Raw genomic sequence first — 18,289 nt, 5'->3', positions numbered from 1 at the left:
TCTGCCCAAGTTGGCAATGAGCAGTGTCACCTGCCTTTGCTCTCCCTGGTCCCTGACCTGGCAGCCTTGGTCTTCTCTGTCTCCTTCCTCCCACAGCAGTTGCTCCAGCTCCTGGGGCTCACAGGCTTTGCTGTGCCCAGCAAGGTCTCAGCTCCCAGCATGGCTTTGCGAGGGTCCCCATTGCAGCTGCTCCTTTTCAGGAAACTGGAGAATTTGATCCATCAAACAAGGCTGAAGCTTCACAGAAGGTTCAGAAGCCTGGAGGATAGGGACAAAGCTGTGCAAACCTCCTTCCTGCCAGAGGCTGGGCCAGAGGCAGGTATCTGCACTACCCACAGTGAGTCCTGGAGCTGTAGGTACCACTCACCAAGCAAGAGGCTTCTCCTTCCACACACCCTTTTCCCAGCCCCACCCCTGCCCAGCCATGTATAACAGCCCAGTGGCCTTGCTCTCTGAAGTCAATTTTTTCCACTTCACAAAGACTTTCTCTTGCTTTCACCTGAAAGCTGCTCCACCCAGCAAGCAGTCTGCCAGACACGGTGAGTCTCCAGGCCCAAAGCCAGGCCTCCCTCCCAGGACAAGCCAAGAGCACGACAGACAAGCTTAGACACCTGGCGCAGGGAGAAAAGGGGACACTGCCCCCTGAGCCATGGAGGGCTGCAGACTAGCCCAAGGAGCCTTGGCTACAGGAAAAACCAGCTGCTTTGGCATGGTTATGTCATCACCACCACCCCACTTCCTTTCATCAGGCCAAAGCTGCACAGCTCAGGAGACACAGAAGGCAGCACTGCAGAAGGTGCAGTTGGATCCCCACTAAGCCCAGCTTCTCCAGCAGCTCCCTCTTGCACACACTGGCAGCACATGGAAGAGGCTCCAGCCGTGGACACCTGCAGGGCTGGCAGGCTCAGCTCTTCCCCACTATCGCCATGAGCCATCTGGCTCACACACCAGACAGCCCACAGCAGCAGCATCCACCCCAGTCAGATAGCCGACCTGTGCTGCCTGGCAAGGCTAGATCGGAGCATGCAGTAACTGTCAAGAAGCGGCATGGAAGAAGAATGAACAACCAACACCAGTCAAGCCTCTATGGTGTGCACTTTTATTTGAACTGGTCTTAAGTCAGTGTACAGGTAGCCCCTCCCTCCCCCACATACTGGCATCACTTCTAGACCCTGCGGGGGGACTGTAAAGCCTTCATTCACATCTATCACTGGGGAACACAGCCTGCTTGCTTGACAAATCGAAGAAAGGATCAAGTGTGTTTTGTTTTTAAGGCGGAAAGATACAAAAAGACACTTGTTGGGTTACATAATTTACAGACAAGCAATTATAACCTAACACCAGTAACTGGCATCGGCTCCCTCCAAACTGGGCTGCTGCCTTCACAGAGGCGAGTAACTTCCTGTAACAATGCATTATAACAATATTTGGAATGACTATTAAAAAAAGAAACAAATGTACAATCAAAGTCCTCAGATGCATTGTAGAACTTTGGGGGCGTTCGCTCCAACATGTTTCATTTTAAGACTGCTGCTGACACCTTCACCGTTCCAGTTTTTTAATCCTGAGTCAAGCGCCAAAAAAAAAACAAATAAAGCCATGCCAATCTCGTCTTGTTTTATGCGCATTTATGGGTTTCATTTCATCACAGGGGTGTGGGTGTTGATAACAGTCCGGTTTAGAAGCATTTGCGGTGGACAATGGAGGGTCCGGATTCATCGTACTCCTGCTTGCTGATCCACATCTGCTGGAAGGTGGACAGGGAGGCCAGGATGGAGCCTCCGATCCAGACAGAGTACTTGCGCTCAGGTGGGGCAATGATCTGCGGGTAAGAGGAAAGATCAGTCAGAGGCACAGTGTCATACTACACTCTCTGCCCACGCATGGCCCCGCAAGACAGAGCTGCCCAATTCCCTTATCTAGCCTTGGCCAAGATACCACCAAGTCCAAACAGGCTAAAGACAGCCTCATACACCCACCACTTCCCACCTTTGCAGGCAGTATTTACACTAATCCCATTATTCATATGGCTGGGGTGGATGCCATCTTGCCCAGAGCAACACCACTAATGCTGCACCAGACCCAGAAGTACGGTTTCTATCTTTTCTTTTGCTTAGCCCCCTCCCCCCAGACTGCATTTCAGCATTAACAAGGGTGCCAAGAGGTCCCTCTGACTCCATCCTACCTTAATTTTCATTGTGCTGGGTGCCAGGGCTGTGATCTCCTTCTGCATCCTGTCAGCAATGCCAGGGTACATTGTGGTACCACCAGACAGCACTGTGTTGGCATACAGGTCCTTACGGATATCCACATCGCACTTCATGATGGAGTTGAAGGTAGTTTCATGGATACCACAGGACTCCATACCTGCAAAAAAGAAGCAACCTCAAGTCAACAAGGGCTCAGACACAGCGAAGAAAGCCTGAGGAGCTACTTAGAGGCAACCAAGAGACCTGCAGCACCTTCAGTGGGAAGGTACTACAAAGCTTGACAGGCTGAACCTCCTGTTCCACTGTCCCCCAAGGCCCTCAAACAGCTTTAGGCTGTGGGGGAAGTAAGGCTAACTGGGTGGACAGCACACACCTTGCTACGGAGCAGCAGTTACGTGTAACTGGCTGCCATGGTCCCCAGGCCACCCTTTACAGAAAGGACTATCAAGGGGCACAGGGTATCCTACAAGAGCTGGACTTACCCAGGAAAGATGGTTGGAAGAGGGCCTCAGGGCACCTGAACCTCTCATTGCCAATGGTGATGACCTGGCCATCGGGGAGTTCATAGCTCTTCTCCAGGGAAGAGCTAGAGGCAGCTGTGGCCATCTCCTGCTCAAAATCCAGGGCAACATAGCACAGCTTCTCCTTGATGTCACGCACAATTTCTCTCTCGGCTGTGGTGGTGAAGCTGTAGCCTCTCTCTGTCAGGATCTTCATGAGGTAGTCCGTCAGGTCACGGCCAGCCAGATCCAGACGGAGGATGGCATGGGGGAGGGCATAACCTTCGTAGATGGGCACAGTGTGGGTAACACCATCACCAGAGTCCATCACAATACCAGTGGTACGACCAGAGGCATACAGGGACAACACAGCCTGGATGGCTACATACATGGCTGGGGTGTTGAAGGTCTCAAACATGATCTAGGGAGAGAAAATAAGGGGTTGAGTCAACAGCAAAAACCAAGGTTCTCATTACAGGTCTACACCAAGTCCATGCAAGTGGTTTTACTTTTGTCCCTAGGCAAGAGACTTCACTACCCCTCGAAGTCCATGCTTATCTTGCCTGGCCTCCACCCACACCTGCCAGGTCAGAGCCTAAGCAGGGACACCACCGCAACAGACCCATCCACATGTCACAGCAAGGAATAAAAAATGCCAAGTAAACTACAGTACAGTCACTCAAGGCTGGTAAATGGATTAGTGTGTCTAGTCAGAAACAGCAGTTAGACAAGTTGCTAGTTCAGTCTCAGAGAAAGCCAGCTTAGAAGAGCAAACAAAACCTGTCAAGGTCCAGCAAAGAGGAGACTCAGGTCAGGAAAGGAAAACCCTGTAAAGATGGCAAAAAGGGAGAATAGTGGTGAAGGAGGAGAGAGCACAACATGGAAGAGGAGAGCTGGCCTGCAGCAACATCTGCTGTAGCTCCAAGCTCTGAAGTTTCACACACCTGTGTCATCTTCTCTCTGTTGGCTTTGGGGTTCAGGGGAGCCTCTGTGAGCAGCACGGGGTGCTCCTCAGGGGCTACTCTCAGCTCATTGTAGAAGGTGTGGTGCCAGATCTTCTCCATGTCATCCCAGTTGGTGACAATACCGTGTTCAATGGGGTACTTCAGGGTCAGGATACCTCTTTTGCTCTGGGCTTCATCACCAACATAGCTGTCTTTCTGGCCCATACCAACCATCACACCCTGCACAACGAAGAATAAGTAGTGAGTACAGCTGAAGGGCAAGCCACACCGTGTGGATAACCTGCTTTTCCCAAAGCTAGGTCTCCAGTTACTGTCCCTCTGCTGTCCTCACTCTATCAAGAAAAGCATTCAGCCAACTACTCCAACAGACACTGCACAAAAGCCTGGGAGGAGGCTGTATTCCCCACCAGTTGCACTGCAGCGCAGAAGCCTCCTGAGTTATAAAGCCAACTATAAAAGGGCTCCTTGAAGCTCAGTGCCTCTAGGGGAACTGCTTCCACCAAACCCCCCCCCCACATTTTGTCTGCTAACGGGCACCCCAGCCACCTACCTGATGTCTGGGGCGACCCACAATGGAAGGGAAGACAGCACGGGGGGCATCATCCCCTGCAAAACCGGCCTTGCACATACCGGAACCATTGTCAACAACGAGCGCAGCAATATCATCATCCATGGCTGGCTGCAGGAGAGGAAAAAGAAAAAAAAAAGAAAAAAAAAAAAAGAAGAAAAAAAAGACATGAGCATCACCAGTCACGCATGGGGAAGGGAAGGCGATGCCGCCAAGGCCTTCCCCACCCATTTCCTTCCTGCCGGCGCCGCACCGCTTCGCCCCGCGCCCGCTAGAGGGTGCGACGCCTCCCCCGTTCCGGCGCCGCACGGATTTGGGACAAAGGAAGTCCCTGCGCCCTCTTGCATTATTACCATAAAAGGCAATGGATGGAGCACGCCGCGCCTCGCCCGCCACCAGCTTTTGGGGGGATGCTGGCAGCCACTCCCCCCTTTCCCCTCATCCCCCCCTCCCAAAAAGCCAGGCGGGCGTGGCTGCCACGCCCCAACACCCCGCGGTGTGCCAGGCAGCGGGGCTCGACGCCTCGCCCGGCTCCGCGTGTCACACAGGGTGCTCACCCCCTGTGAGGAGGGGCTCGGGGAGCAGGAGCCGCCCCAAAAGCAGCCCCACAGTCTCGGGGCGGGGGGGGGGGAAGAGGGCGCTGCAGGGTGAGAGGTAGCCACCTCACCCAGCCTACTAGCCAAACGCGACCAGCGCTCCCATCAAACAGTGGTGGAAGCACGGGTGGGATTAAAGCCAGGGTCTTATGCAATTGCTACCCACCCCGAGGAGGGCAAGCTCAGCTCCGGTGCCTCTGACAGCACCAGTTTAATCTGCTGGGGGGAGGACGGGGGGGGGGGGGGGCAGCAGTTGCTGGCACATGTGCCAGCCCCGCACGGGGCAGCCTGAGACCTGTAGTTGCTGCCCGCACAAGGGCACACGGGGGCTTTTCTTCTTCCCTCTCTCCCCCACCCTCCTTTACATGCAGCTTTTGTTCCGATGCAACAACCTCGCCCTCGGGAGGGGGGGGGGGGGGGGGTGCCGCCCCCCTTCTGCAAGAAAAAGCCACCAGGGCTGTTTGAATGTGTCCGGGGAGGGGGGGGAACCGCGCCCCTCCCCAGTGGGGGACGACGCCCCCAGGCCCAAACTCCCCCCACCGGCTCCTGAGGGAGGGGGGAGACAGCTCGGAGAAGACAAAGCCCCGCGCCCCCTTCCCTTCGCCGGGACACAATAGCCGAGCCGCCCGCTCCGCTTCCCCACTCCCCCACCCCCCAAACAAATCCTCTTACGAGGTGGATTAACCCCACGAGCAGCAGTGAGGGAGGCACCTCCATTATTAAACCGCGATCTCCTTCTGCATCCCTTAAACCACTGCGGCGCACGGCGAGCCACCCCCCACCCCCCCACCCCCCCCTCAGCAAACAAAGGGCGCCCCGGCAGCCGCCACGCAACCGGATGACGACCCGAATTAAATTAATATTACCGATATGAAGCGATTTGAAGGTGCAGTGAGGCGAGGAGCCCAACCCCCACCACAAGAATAACCCACAAACACACACAAAGACACACCGGCACCCCCTCTCCCCCCCCCCCCCCCGGTGCCGCTCACCTTCGGGGAGTTGCGCGGTCGGAGCCGGGGCGGGCGGGCGGCGCGAGGCGGCGGCGGCGGCGGGAGCGGGGGGCGCGCGCGCGCACGAGGGCAGACGGCAGCAGGGTAGAGCTCGCGGCGGCTCCCGCCCGCCGCCTCGCCCCGCCCTTTATATCGGGCCGCCGCCGCCGCCGCCTCGCCATAAAAGGAAACTTTCGGAGAGCGCGGCTCTGATTGGCCGCGGCCGCGCCTCCCCGCCTCGCGCCCGCCCCGCCTCCCCGCTCTTCCCCCCCCCCCCCCCCTCCCCGCCGGCGCGCGCACAGCCCCGCCCCGCCCTGCAAAGAGAAAAAAAAATAGGGGGGGGGGGGGGGGGGCAAAACAAATTGGGGTGTGTTGTGGGTGCTACACTCACCCCCCCCCCCCCCCTTTTCACACTGCTTTACTGGGGAAGGGGCTGGTTGTCCCGCTGCTCGGCCCCCCGGGGATCGCGGTGCAGCCCCCCCCCCCCCCCCCCAACACACACACACACACACCCCCCGAAGGGAACGGCCGTAACCCTCACACAACGCCCCGCGGCTCGGGGGGGGCACGACCTGTCTGCCCCCGGGGTGCACGGCAGCCGGGCGGGGAGCTGCAGCCCCCCAGGAGGGGAAGGGGGGTACCCCTGGGGGTGCAGGACCCCGCTTCTCCCTTTTGAGGGGGGGGGGGGGGAGTTGGCTGCTGCCTGCTCCTGCCTGCAGCGCTCCCCATCACGCTGCCCAGGGGGATGGCCCCATCACCTGCACCCCCAGGCGTGACCCCCACCAGTAACCCCCCCGCAGTGGGACCCAGCCTAGAGTGGGATGCGGGGCCAAGTTCACTGCTGATGTCAGCAGGCAGCGGCGGCATGGCTGCTGCCAGCCCGCGGCCAGGCCTTCTGCCCTTGAACCTGCCCCGGGGAACGCCACGGACACCTCTGGTCCACGTTAAAGGCCGCCGTGTCCCCCACCACCCCGGCAATACCTGGGGGGAAGGAAATGCTCCACCAGTTCTGACTGGTGCTGAGCCAAGCGGGGAACTCCGCTCCCCGGCCTGGCGGGGGTCACCGCAGGCGCAGTGATTTGGTCAGAATTGGACAATATTTGTTCCTGTCCTCTTTGATCCAAAGCTTGCCGGAGCGGGAGACGTGGCTGCTGCTGGCCGGGCTGCCTTTCCGCGATTCCCTCTTTGGCTGTTACTGTCCAATATTGGTTGGAAATAAAGGCGAGGGCAGCGTCCGTGGAGCAGCAGGCAGCAGTGACAAGAGGGCTTTGCGTCTCCAGAACGTCGCGCGAATGCGGGCTGATTAATCAAGTTAATTAAGCAGCCCTGTAAGTAAAGTAGCAGCAGCCACTCACAATCTGTTGCCGGTTGGAAGCACACAGACTTCGGCATGGGGACCTTGAATGTCTAATCTCAGCCGTTTGAAAACAGCAATGACAGGGAAAAAGAAATAAAATTCCCCGGAAAAAAAAAAAAAAAAAAGCTAAAAATGCCTGTTCTCCATAGGATACCCCTCGCTCAGCATCATGGTGGGGGGAGCCAGTCCTACTCTCGGGGTCTTGCAGCCCACACCAGCAAGCTCTTTGTCACCAGGGAGCTTCAGAGATCACAGTGAGAGGATGAGGATGGGGCTTCAAGGATGGGGCTTCCTCCCTGAACCACCGGCTGCCCTCCCCAGAGTGGGGTCTGGCTGATGCTGGACCCAGGTGTTATTCCAGCCCCCCCACACACACACACATTGCTCCCTACTGTGGGACAAACAAAGGAGGAGAGCAGCAGGAGGAACCTTCAAAAGCCTGCTGAGATGGAGATTTGCAATTACCTGGGGGGGGGGGGGGGGGATGTGAGGAGACGGGACACCAGGCACATATGGGAACACAAGGAGCAGCCCTTTTCCATGGGACAGCCCCCCCTTCCTCAGGAGCACCTTGTCCAGGAGCTGGTTGAGGCACCCCAAAACCCAGCACCATGGCTGCTCGCAGATGGGTGCTTTGGAAGGGATGGGTGTGGAGAGGAAAGACAGGAGCCCTGTGGCCACCCCAGGGTTATGTCTCATCCCTTGGGGCAGAGGTGGCCATGGTGATGGACCTGCCCTGCCAGTCCACCTTGGGACCACGCCATCTGCTCCACGCTGGAGATGGCCATGGTGATGGAGCAGAGACACCCCAGCACACAGGGACTGTCCCCATGGGAAGCCCTCAGTGGAAGGAGACCCAGCCCGGGTGAGCCGTGGTTACTGCAGGGTCGTGCCGGAGCCCGGCTGCCTTTGCACGGTCATTTCCCTGCCACCTTGGGTGGATCATGCAAGATCTCTGTATCGCGGCTTCCCTTGAAGTAAAATGGGAGTCATCGCTGTTAATTACCTACCTCACGGGTAATTAATTAATGTTTGCACTCCACTTTGAAAAGGCTGATTATTAATTAGAAGATTATACGTCAAATAAGGGGAGCCACAAGGCATGGGTACAGCTGATGGCCCTTACGGGTGTAAAGAGTGGTCCACAAATGTGCTGATAAGGGGTCTGCAGAAAACAGCAGTGGGGAAAAGTCCTGTGAGAGCACTGGGGTGATGGGTTTGGGATGGGGAATGTCAGCAGGAGGTCAGGACCAGGTGGGGAGCCCACCATGGCTCATGGGGGTCTTGGTCAGCTGGATGGGGTGTACATCAGAGGGATGGGATGCTCCACTGCATCCCAGTGAGCTGGTTGGGTGGAGCAGGGCTGGGGAGCCATGGAAGCAAGACAGCCCATTAGGCAGGGAGCGGAATTACCGGGCAATTAGCATCTCTTGGTTACTGGACTGAATCAGAAAGCAATCAATCCGCCAGCATCCGGGGCAGGCAGTAACACCAGCCCTGCATCTCCTGGCTTTGGGGGGGGTGGTGGGATTTGGCCTCGGTGGGGATGGCAGGATGTGGCCCGCAGCACACAACCAGGTGCCACCGCTTCCTCCCAGCCGGAAGATGCTGTGATAGCGAAGCCACCAGCCAGTCACCATGATCACCACCCAGACCATGCACGGTGTGACAGACCAAGCCGGCTTCGCTGGCCACGGCTCGGGGCTCTCCTCCTGTCTGCTCCTGGGGTGTCACAAGAGCCGAGAGGAGAGAAAGGGGAACCGAGCAAAGAGGCCCCTGGCCATCGTGTTACCCTCAGGCAGACATCACAGGCTCCCAAATTCCCCTGTTTTGCTTCACTTCTCCCTACTTGTCCTTGATGCTCAGCTCACCCTGGGTCTGGACAAAACTATCTGGGGGAGGATCCTCCTGCCCTTCGCTGGCTGATACGGCCAGGCTTGAATTTCTGCACTTGTGGGACAACATGTGAGCTTTCCTTTCCACTCACTTCTTCCAGCCTTTCCCCTAGAGCAGAAGCCCTTTGCTCATACAGGGACGGGGTATGCTGCAGATTTGGGGAGGGGAAGGTCAAGACAGGGAAATAATCCCAGCAGCTTTTGGGGCTGGCTTGAATTTCTGCACATCCCCTTCAGTTCTTCCATCAATGCCCTCACCATGCACTCAGGCCTCTGCTCTCTCCCTCCTGCTGTCGTGACAATGAGAGAAGAGGTGGAAACTTATGAAACCAGCCCAGTTGCTTTAAATCACCTTTCTGCAAAAATCATAGAGGTTTTTCAGAGTGCTGCCTTTCTCCTCCCTTCCCACTCCCCAAGGGGAAGAGGGAAAGATTCTGGCCACATCTCCTATTTTGCAGGCATGGGGACATCCCAGCACCTTCCTCTTTTTCAATTCACTCCTTGCAGCATCAGCTACAACAGGAATTTGCAGGAGGGAAAGCGTAAGCAGGAACTGTAGGCCCGTTTCCCTCTTTGGAGATGTTCGGGGCCCTCACCGCAGCCCCCACCTCTCCCTTTATGGGGTTACATTCAGTGTTAAAACCTAAAGTAAATCAGCCCCTGACATTTTCCTGACTCGTTGCATTGAATCCCCGGCGCTAGCTCATCTCCAATGAGCTGCAGACCCTCCTCTCCCCCTTTAAGCATCACTCTCTTGTACATCCCTCCCCAAGGTTCCTGCTCCTTTCTATTGATCCTCAAGCTCTCTCCGATTTATCAGTGCCTTTTGCAGAGCAAGATGAAAGCCTTTCCCTCTACAGACCTCCATGTTCAAGGGACCATTCTCTCCTGATCTACTGCATCCACACAGATGGGCTAACGGTGCATTGAGCATCTCTCCCATCCACAACAAAGGTAAATCATTATATTGAATTATGCTGGAAAACTGTATAAATTCACCACTTTCCATCTTCGGGGTACTGACAGGCAACCTGCACCAGGTTTTGCTGAGGCTGTTGGAAAGGGCACAGCCCTGCCTAGGTAGCGGAGGCGGTAGATGGGGACATGTACCTGATTTACAGCCTCCTGCCCCTAATAACAGGACTTTTTCAGAGGGGTTGAAGCCCTAAGTTTTTCTCCACCTATCTCCTCAGCCGTGCCTGTCGTTGCTGCCTCCAGCCCCATCTCTCCATGCCCCCGTGCCTTCCCCAGCCCCTTCACTGTGTGCCCCCGGGCTGATCACCGCACCAACGTTTCAAAATCCTGACACCAGCCCCAGGGTCCCCCAGCCAGCTGAAGACCAGGGCTTCATTCCCAGCCTTGCAGGCAGCAGGGGAAGCAGCCATCACCCGGTTCCTGGGCTGGGCACCCTCTGCCCAGCTCCATCCTGGCCCCTCAGCAGCCTCCCACCCTCCCTGGGCTGAGCTGACTCGGCCAGAGAGCAAAACCCTCCCTTCCCCCACCAGTTAAATGTGCTGCTGGTGCTGTCGCAGTTGACCTTGACAGCAAGAGCCAGCGAGGCCCAAGCATTGAATTGTTTTCGACCCAAGGTCATTCCCCAGCACAGCACGATTACACCGGCGCAGCCAGACCCCAGGGTGATGCCGGCTGGGCTCCCAGCCTCCACCCTCCCGGCCACCCCGTGTATCTTTGGGGTGCACTTCTCCCACGATCATGGGACAGATATAAGCTAAACCCTACACTGGCCTGTTCCCCCAGGAGCAAGAGCTTCTCTTCAGGGATTGAGAGCACTGGAGCAGCCCTGCCCCTCCAGCCAAGCCCAGCGTCAGCTTCAGGGGATATATCCTCCAGCTGAAAACAGAAGGGGAAGAGAAAAAGCTGATTCTCCCTGGGCTTTCTCTGCAAGTCTCAGCTCTCTGGCCCCCAATTACCCCACCCATATCACCATCCAAATGCCACTGAATGACCCCTCTGCGATTCAGCCCTGGCGGGGGGGACTTTCCCACAAAGGATGCTCCCCGAGATTCGGTTACCTGGCCCATCAAAAGGCTCCTGCACGTGTTACACGGTGCTATACTGAGCCACACAGTGTATTTTCAACTGGTTCTTAATTACTTTGAGAATTGATTTTTCTCGGTCGCTGATGATAAAGGCAGGCAGACAGCTGGATGGAGTTTTCCACTCGTACCGTACCTAGGAAATGAAAGAGATCCTGGGCTACCTGAGCACACTGGGAAATTCGCTTTGATCTCTGCTGGGCTAATGGCACTTCCCACCTGGGGGCTTCAAGCCTTTGGCAGAGGTGACCTGTCCCACCTCGGAGAGGGAGGGAAGAGTGCTGCCTTTGTCTCCATGTGGGAAATGGAGGAGCAGAGAGTGGGGGTGCCCGTTACCCCCGATTGAGATGGCTCTCCCACCCATGCCGGGTAACGTAAAGCACTTCGGACTGCAGGTAATTCTGCTATGGATTTGGGGACGTAATCCCCATTTCCCTCCAGTAATGGGGGTCACGTTGGCTTAGTGGTTAAATGGAAGAAAAGCATCTGAGACAGCCGTGCTGTGGCTGGGGAAACCCCGAGCACCCACAGATGAGGACCCCCACCCCTCTGGCGGCCCCAGACCTGCACCCAGCTCCTCCGCCCGCCGACCCAGGGATGCTCGGGGAACGGGCGGGCGAGGCAGGGTTTGCCCGTTCCTAGAAGGAGGGATGCAGAGGCACTCGCTGGAGCTGCTCTGGGCCCCATCCCAACCCCATCCACGCCCGGGCTGGCCCCAGGCTCTGTTTGCTGAGCCGGTGCCGAGCCCTGATGCAAGCGGCTCCCCCCAGGTGGAGAGCTGGCGATGGAGGAGTGGGACATGCTCTTGTCAGTATGTCCACTCTCCATGCTCCTCCGGGTTAAAATAAACCCTCAGGGATGGTTCAGCCTGTACGGAGCACTCAGCCCTTTCACAAGAGCTGCCAGAAATGAAACCCAGCTTCCATCCGCCTCTCCCCACCTTGAGTCCCCGGCGGGGAGCGGGTGCAGGGGAGGAGGGCCAGGAGGTTTTCACTTGGTGCCAGGCAGAGTGGGCTTGTTTCTGGTCCCCGTGGCAGCGGTAACAGCGGGGTGATACCGCTCATGACAGGCCATCGGCAGGGGAAGGAGAGAGCCCATGTGCTCTGCAGGATGATGCCGCTCCCAACCAGCCCCCCTGGTCCAGATCTCACCGGGATCTGCAGCAAACCCAGGGACAAGCTGTCAGGCTTGCAACAATATCACCGTTCCAATATCCAGAGGCCACTCCACACACAACCTGGGGAGGAAACGAAACCGCTGCCATAAAGCCTATGTGCAAAGGCACTGATCCCCGCTGCATTTTATTACCCTCTCAGCCCATCGCCCCAGAAGTTTCCATCCCTCACTCAAGACAGTATTTCTGCCTGTGCTTTGTTTGGCTCATTTCACACATTCCTGCTGGCAGGAGATAAGATCTGAAGAGAAAGGCAAACAAAAGCCGTGGTTGCCATGTGCTGACTGTCACTCCCCTGACGCATTAAGGTACCCTGCCTGCTCCTCACCAGCTCTGACCTGGGACTAGTGAGGACACCCCAATGCTCATCCCACCACGGGCTGGTCCGTGGGATGAAGATCTGGAAAGAGAAAGTGTGGTGGGACTGGGGTGGTCTTGTGAGTCATCAGGTCCCTCCTGCTCCAGAGGAGGATGGCAGACCTCTGCCAGGGTCCCTTTGTCACCCTTGGGTGCCCTCTCTGCTGTCCCATGTGGGTGATGCATGCACAGGCGGGCACTGAGCCACTCCAGGGTGGTGGAGGTGCTACTGGGTCTGAGAACATTTGAAAAATGCACTTGAGTCCCCTTAAAACCTTGAGGGCTCACAGCTCACAGGTGGCACCCACTGGAGCAATGGCACTGCCCTGGGGACTCCCCACCTGCGCTGGCCCAGGTGTCTCCCAAGGGATCTGGCATGTGCAGGATGGTGTACGAACACATCTCTCCCTCCTCCGGCCCTGAACGATAAATGGGGTTAAGTCTTCCACGTTCCTGCTCTCTTCCCTTCCCCACACCAGAGCCGGAGCTGTGCAAGGTTGCAGAGGCAGCTTTCAGACCTCCATCACTGGCAAACCATGGGCAGCCGAGCAAGCCAACAGATACAGGGGCCACCAGGGCCATGGTGGGGCTCAGACAGAAAACGTGCTGAGACACGAAGGGTGGCTGCTGTCCCTACAGCTTCTTGGCCCAAGGAAGAGGCAAGCCAGCAAGCAGAAAACCAGGGAGTGGTTTTCCAACAGGGGCTTTGCAGGTGCCCCCTTAGTCCCAATACCACCACCCGTGGCTGTGGGATGGCTGCACGGCACCTTTCACTCTCTGGGAGCCTTTGTTCTTGTTTTGCAAGAGCTCAGGGAGGGACAAGCAAGAGGAAGATGCAGCGACCAGCTCTGATGCTGGGAATGAGGAAGCCCCGAGCACGGGGCAGTACTGCCCCTGGCACAGCCTGGGCTCAGTCCTGGGAGCAGCCTGGCAGGGCAGGGGATGTCCCTGCTTCACCCTGGCATCGCCCGTCTCGGGTCCCTCGCTCGAGGATGGCTCGTTGGGGCAGGGGGGTTGCTCACCCAGCCCCATGGGACCAGAGCCCCCTGCCCAGACCCTGCAGCCCCTGGGACCGAGAAAAATTTTCTGCTGTCCATCCAACACAGGGCACATTGCTCCACCGCCGAAGCCACAGCCCTTCCTTCAGCTTTTTCCTCTGCCACAGAGGTTGGCAAAAAGAGGAGGCATGAGAAGGAGGGTCCCTGCTCCTCGCCTGTGAGCACCCACCCCTCTCTGGGCACACATTTTAATTAATGCAGAGTGGCTGAGGGGCCAACCTACCCAGCAACTCAGCACAGCTGCCAGCCTGGGGAAATAAGCCTTAAATGGCAAAACCTGGCCCTGTCTCTGCGTAACCAGCCACAGAAAGAGGCAACGGAAACAGGAAACCAAAGAGCAGCTGAGGCCTGTGCCCGCCGCCCCGCCTCCATCGCTTCACAAACCCTAAATTCACCAGGAATACACCTTAGAAATGATTCCCTCCCTCCTCTGCCCCACCCGAGCAGTCGGGGTGCACTCCCGTGGGATAGGCGCCCCAGATCATCCTGCATCATCCTGCACCCCTATTCTCAGGGAGGGCACAGGGAAGGAAAAGGTCTCCATATTTCCTTTCCCTTGTGCATCAGCTCAAGCAACAACAGACAAGAGCCCCCTCGACTCCCTGTTGTTAGTTTTGCATGTTAACTTCCAGCAGATGCCAGGGCACGAGTTGCTGAAGTGCTTCAGGCCTGCGCTTGCTTCCCAAGATAACTCTCTGTGCTCCTGAAATCTCCATGTGCTGGGATGGAAAAGAGCTTGGATGCTCACTCATCTCCTGAGGATTTCAAGGTGCCAGCTCGAGTCCAGCTGCCTGTAAAGGAGAGCCACCGATCTGCCAGCAGCCTGAGCCCCTCTGCAAGGCTGATGCACTCCAGTGGTTTGTGGGCAAGGCAGGGTTCTTGCCGTGCAGGACAAGCCCACCAGCATCATGAACTTCCTCCCAGAAATCACCAGTCCCACCTAATGAACCCTGTGCTGCTGCCCGGCATGTTGAGAGCTCCCAGTATTTGCTTTGCCTGGTTTATCGGCTATCCCTTTTTTTTTTTTTTTTTTTTTTGGATGAGCATATATCTTACACTTGATCTAATCACACCCTGACAGCGAGCGGGCAGCAAGCCGCTCCTGGCTGATGCTGCGCTGGAGAGCAAGGTCCTTCACCCAGCTGCTCCCATGGATTCATGGCTCTGGGATGGGACAGAGCCTGGAAAGCTTCATGATCCCAGCACCAAGACTTGGTGCGTTACCATTTCCCAGCACGTTTCTCCACAAGTGCTCTGCCAGCTGGGACGTCTCAAAGCAACTATCCTTGGGGGAACTGGCTTTGCACACAGGAGTGCTGGTTTTGGCGTTGCCCTTTTCCTCCCCACCTTCAGTCAGGAGCAAGGACCGAGCAGTGGGAGAAGACCCGTCCGTTGGGCTACACGCAGCAACTCCCCTTGCTTCAAGGGAAGATCTGTAAAGGGAAAGTCAGAGGGAGAAATCTGCACACAGACATCAAAAAAGAATAATCTCAGCAAAGTCGCGATTATTTAAAAACCATGCAGACAGTCACCTCCCTACAGCTCTCACTGAGCCTGCAGAGGAGATGGGTTTCTCCTGTGCCAGGACCGGTTTCTGAGCTCGCCAGCCCCGTGGGGATGGAGCTTTTCTCTGTCACAGGGTCCCCACCCCGGCTGGCCGGGGGATGGGGAGTCGCAGCACCCACAGCCACTGGACCGGGAGCGTTTCCTCCTGGAGAAGAAGTACGGGAACAACCTGGAAACTGGCTCTGGGTGGATTTAATCCCATCTGATTTCCTCTTCTGTCAGCTTCAACCAAGTCTTTTGAAATTTTTTCCACTCCTAAATAATAAGAGATGTTTCCAGCACAGGATACGCTCTTCTTCATCAAATAGGGAAGCACCAGCCCCTTCATCTCCCTCTGCTACAGAAGTCCTGAGGCTTTAGTTAAATAGGACACAGTCATCCCTGTTAGATAGCGATCCAAATCCCATAATTCTAAGCCCAATTTTAAACAACAAAATGGGGCTGCAGGAGACCAGCAGAGCGATCGATCCCTGCAGCTGTCCAGCACTTTGCTGTCCAGGGTGGCTGATTTTCACCGTTAAAAGTGATGCCACCACCAACAGCTGGCTGTTGTTCTGCATCACTGGGTCACCTCTGAGCTGCTTCCCATTGCTCAATCTTGCAGAAAAATCACATAAAATCAGGCTCCAAGGACAGAGACCTCACAGCCTGCGTGGGAAGGGTTTCCTCACCTCTAGCCTGTGTCTCTGCCACCACTGATGCTTCAGCCTAGGATTTCTGCCATCCGTCACTGTGGCCATGGAGGGCAAGGTGGTCCCTTTCACTCCACGTTGCCCAGTTATAGCTCCTTTAACTTATTTTTTCCAGACAGATAAGGGGAAGGGGAGGTTCCCTGCAGCCCAAGCGCTGCGGATGCTCAGCATGTTTCTAAGGCAGGTGATGCTTTTTCCAGCCCACCACAGCTGGAGCTCAGGTCTCCCAGCCCACCTCTGCCCTGCTTTATTTCTAATATTCCACACACAGGGGGTTTGAGCATGACCAGCTCAGGGAGGAGAAGAAAAACAAAGATGAAAAAGTTTTCTAAACCCTTTCGCCCTACCTTTTTCAAGCCTCAGAGAAGCTCAGCCCCTCTCAACATGAGCTGCTGGTCCTGGGAGGACCTCATTGTCCCTCCAACGCAGGCAGCAGAACAAAGCCATTAAAAAAAGCCTCCAAGCCCCTTCTCCATGGTTTTATTTTTCTGCCAGCAGCTGCCAGGAGCAGTCATGCTGCTCAAGGAGGTCAGATGGTATTTTTTCCCCCATGGGTTGTCTTGACCCGGGGTTGAGCGAGCCCTGCCCTCCAGCCAAACCCAGCTGCCAGCAGCTGCAGCCGGGCCGGGCGCCTGCGGGGACCGTCCTCCGTCACGCCGTTCCCACAGTCCCTGCCTTCGAAGGTTTCACCTTCTCCGAGGCGGAGCAGTGCCTAATGACAAGCGAAAGATGGTGCCACACCTGCAGAAAGCCATTTTTGGAAGGACACCTGGGGAAGAAATGACTCCCATGTTGCTGCTCTGTAATTAGCATTAATTACTGGGGCTTGTGAAACCTCTTCCCCATTGACTCCAGGCAGCACCTGACGGAAACTGTGGGAATCCTGTCCGGCTGAGTCAGCTGAGAGCCAGGGAGGGGACGATGGGCACCCACGGGGTGCAGGAACAAGTCCCTGGTGTCCCCTCCTTTGTCCCCCAGCCCATGGGGACAGGGTTTGGGCAGGGGTGCTGCAGAGCTGGTTAAAACACCAAAGGACAGCTGAGGCTCATCCATCTCACCCTTCCCACGGGGTGCTGAGGTCCTTCCCCACCCCAGTGACAACCTGGCACATCCTGGGGCTGGCGGGGGGGCTCTCGTGTGACCCCCTTTAAAGCATCCTTGCTCCCCAGGCCTGCCTCATGTGGCAGAGCACACGGGCTGTCCCCAGCAGCACATTTCCTTGGGTGTTTGCCTCTACCCCAGCTCACTGCCTTCAGCAACACCCCGAGGTGTTATTATAGACCAGGGGAAAATCCACCCCAAAAGCCTAACCCCAAGCAGCCACTCTGTCACCACCAAATGGCAGGGTACACTGCCTGAGTCATTGCTCCTTTATTTATTTTTTTTTTTTTTTAATATATTAACTATTCGAATGAATCAGGACATTTCATCATCCGGAGCCGCTTCGGAGTCATCTCACCCTGCCCCAGTGACTCCTCGGTGGCCTGGGGCTGGGGACACATCCCGCCTTCCCCCCAGGGAGGGCCGGCTGTTGCAGCCGCACCCCCAAACCAGCAGTGTTTGGCTTCAAAATAAAATGATAAATCAAGAGGAAAAATCCCTCCCTACCCACAGGGGCTGTTTTCTCCCCAGGTGCTTGCAGCAGCTCAGGGTGCTCCAGCATCCTTGGGGTTCTGGGAGTGACCCCAACCACCTCCCTGGGTGGGGGGTCCCAGTGACACAGTGTCACGATGGGGGTCCCAGGGGCAATGCCTGTGTGTCCCTCAACTTTCTGCAGATGGTGGCTGCAGACCCTGTCCCCCACATGAGACACTCCCCCTCCACCACTCCCCAGGGACCCAGGCGTCCCCTCACCCTCCCATTTGACCTAACCTCCTGTCCATAAATGGAGAGGTTTGAAAGCGTCCCCGGGGTGGAGGAGGAGGAGAAAAAAAGGAGAATAATGCCAAGAATGCAGGACACAACTTGAGGAGCCCAGTCCCGGCCCCCCAGTGCAGATTGGGGGCTACAGGAGCAGCCACCGTGGGTGACCAGATCCCGGTCCCAGCCCCATAAGCCACCCTGGCCGCTGGAAGGAAAGGTGCTGGTTTTGTTTCTCTTTCTCTGCATTTCTCACCAGCTGGGGACTTTCCGAGGCTGGGCTGCCCCGTTTCCACCTCAGCCCCGGGGTGCAGAGCGGTGCCCTCCCCCCCACGCCAGGGGTGTCCCTTTGCAGCGAGGTGTCCCCTGCAATGCTGTCACCTTGTAGTAACGTGGCCCTGCACAGATGATGCCCCCACCCCTGCAACGGTGTCCCCCTGCA

At 56.7% G+C, this 18,289-nt stretch overlaps 1 protein-coding gene across 1 annotated transcript; it reads right to left on the bottom strand.

Annotated features, from left to right (window-relative positions):
- Positions 1-1,085: 1,085 nt before the first annotated feature.
- On the bottom strand, positions 1,086-5,974 carry ACTB (actin beta). The gene is made up of 6 exons (XM_042798560.1): positions 5,832-5,974; positions 4,226-4,354; positions 3,655-3,894; positions 2,693-3,131; positions 2,186-2,367; positions 1,086-1,822 (listed from the first exon to the last, which is right to left on the bottom strand). The coding sequence occupies exons 2-6, from the start codon at positions 4,346-4,348 to the stop codon at positions 1,679-1,681; spliced, it is 1,128 nt and encodes a 375-aa protein (XP_042654494.1). The 5' UTR covers positions 4,349-4,354; positions 5,832-5,974; the 3' UTR covers positions 1,086-1,678.
- Positions 5,975-18,289: the final 12,315 nt, after the last annotated feature.

Source organism: Tyto alba, unplaced genomic scaffold (genome assembly GCF_018691265.1).
Source record: "Tyto alba isolate M040663 unplaced genomic scaffold, T.alba_DEE_v4.0 Super-Scaffold_28, whole genome shotgun sequence".
Classification (NCBI taxonomy): Eukaryota; Metazoa; Chordata; class Aves; order Strigiformes; family Tytonidae; genus Tyto; species Tyto alba.
This window is presented reverse-complemented; position numbering and strand designations above follow the sequence as displayed.

Coding starts and splice junctions, on each gene's coding strand:
- ACTB (XM_042798560.1), bottom strand. CDS start 4,348: ATGGATGATGATATTGCTGCGCTCGTTGTTGACAATGGTTCCGGTATG. Junction 3,132..3,654: donor ACAGAGAGAAGATGACACAG/GTGTGTGAAACT, acceptor TTCTCTCCCTAG/ATCATGTTTGAGACCTTCAA. Junction 1,823..2,185: donor CCAGCACAATGAAAATTAAG/GTAGGATGGAGT, acceptor TCTTACCCGCAG/ATCATTGCCCCACCTGAGCG.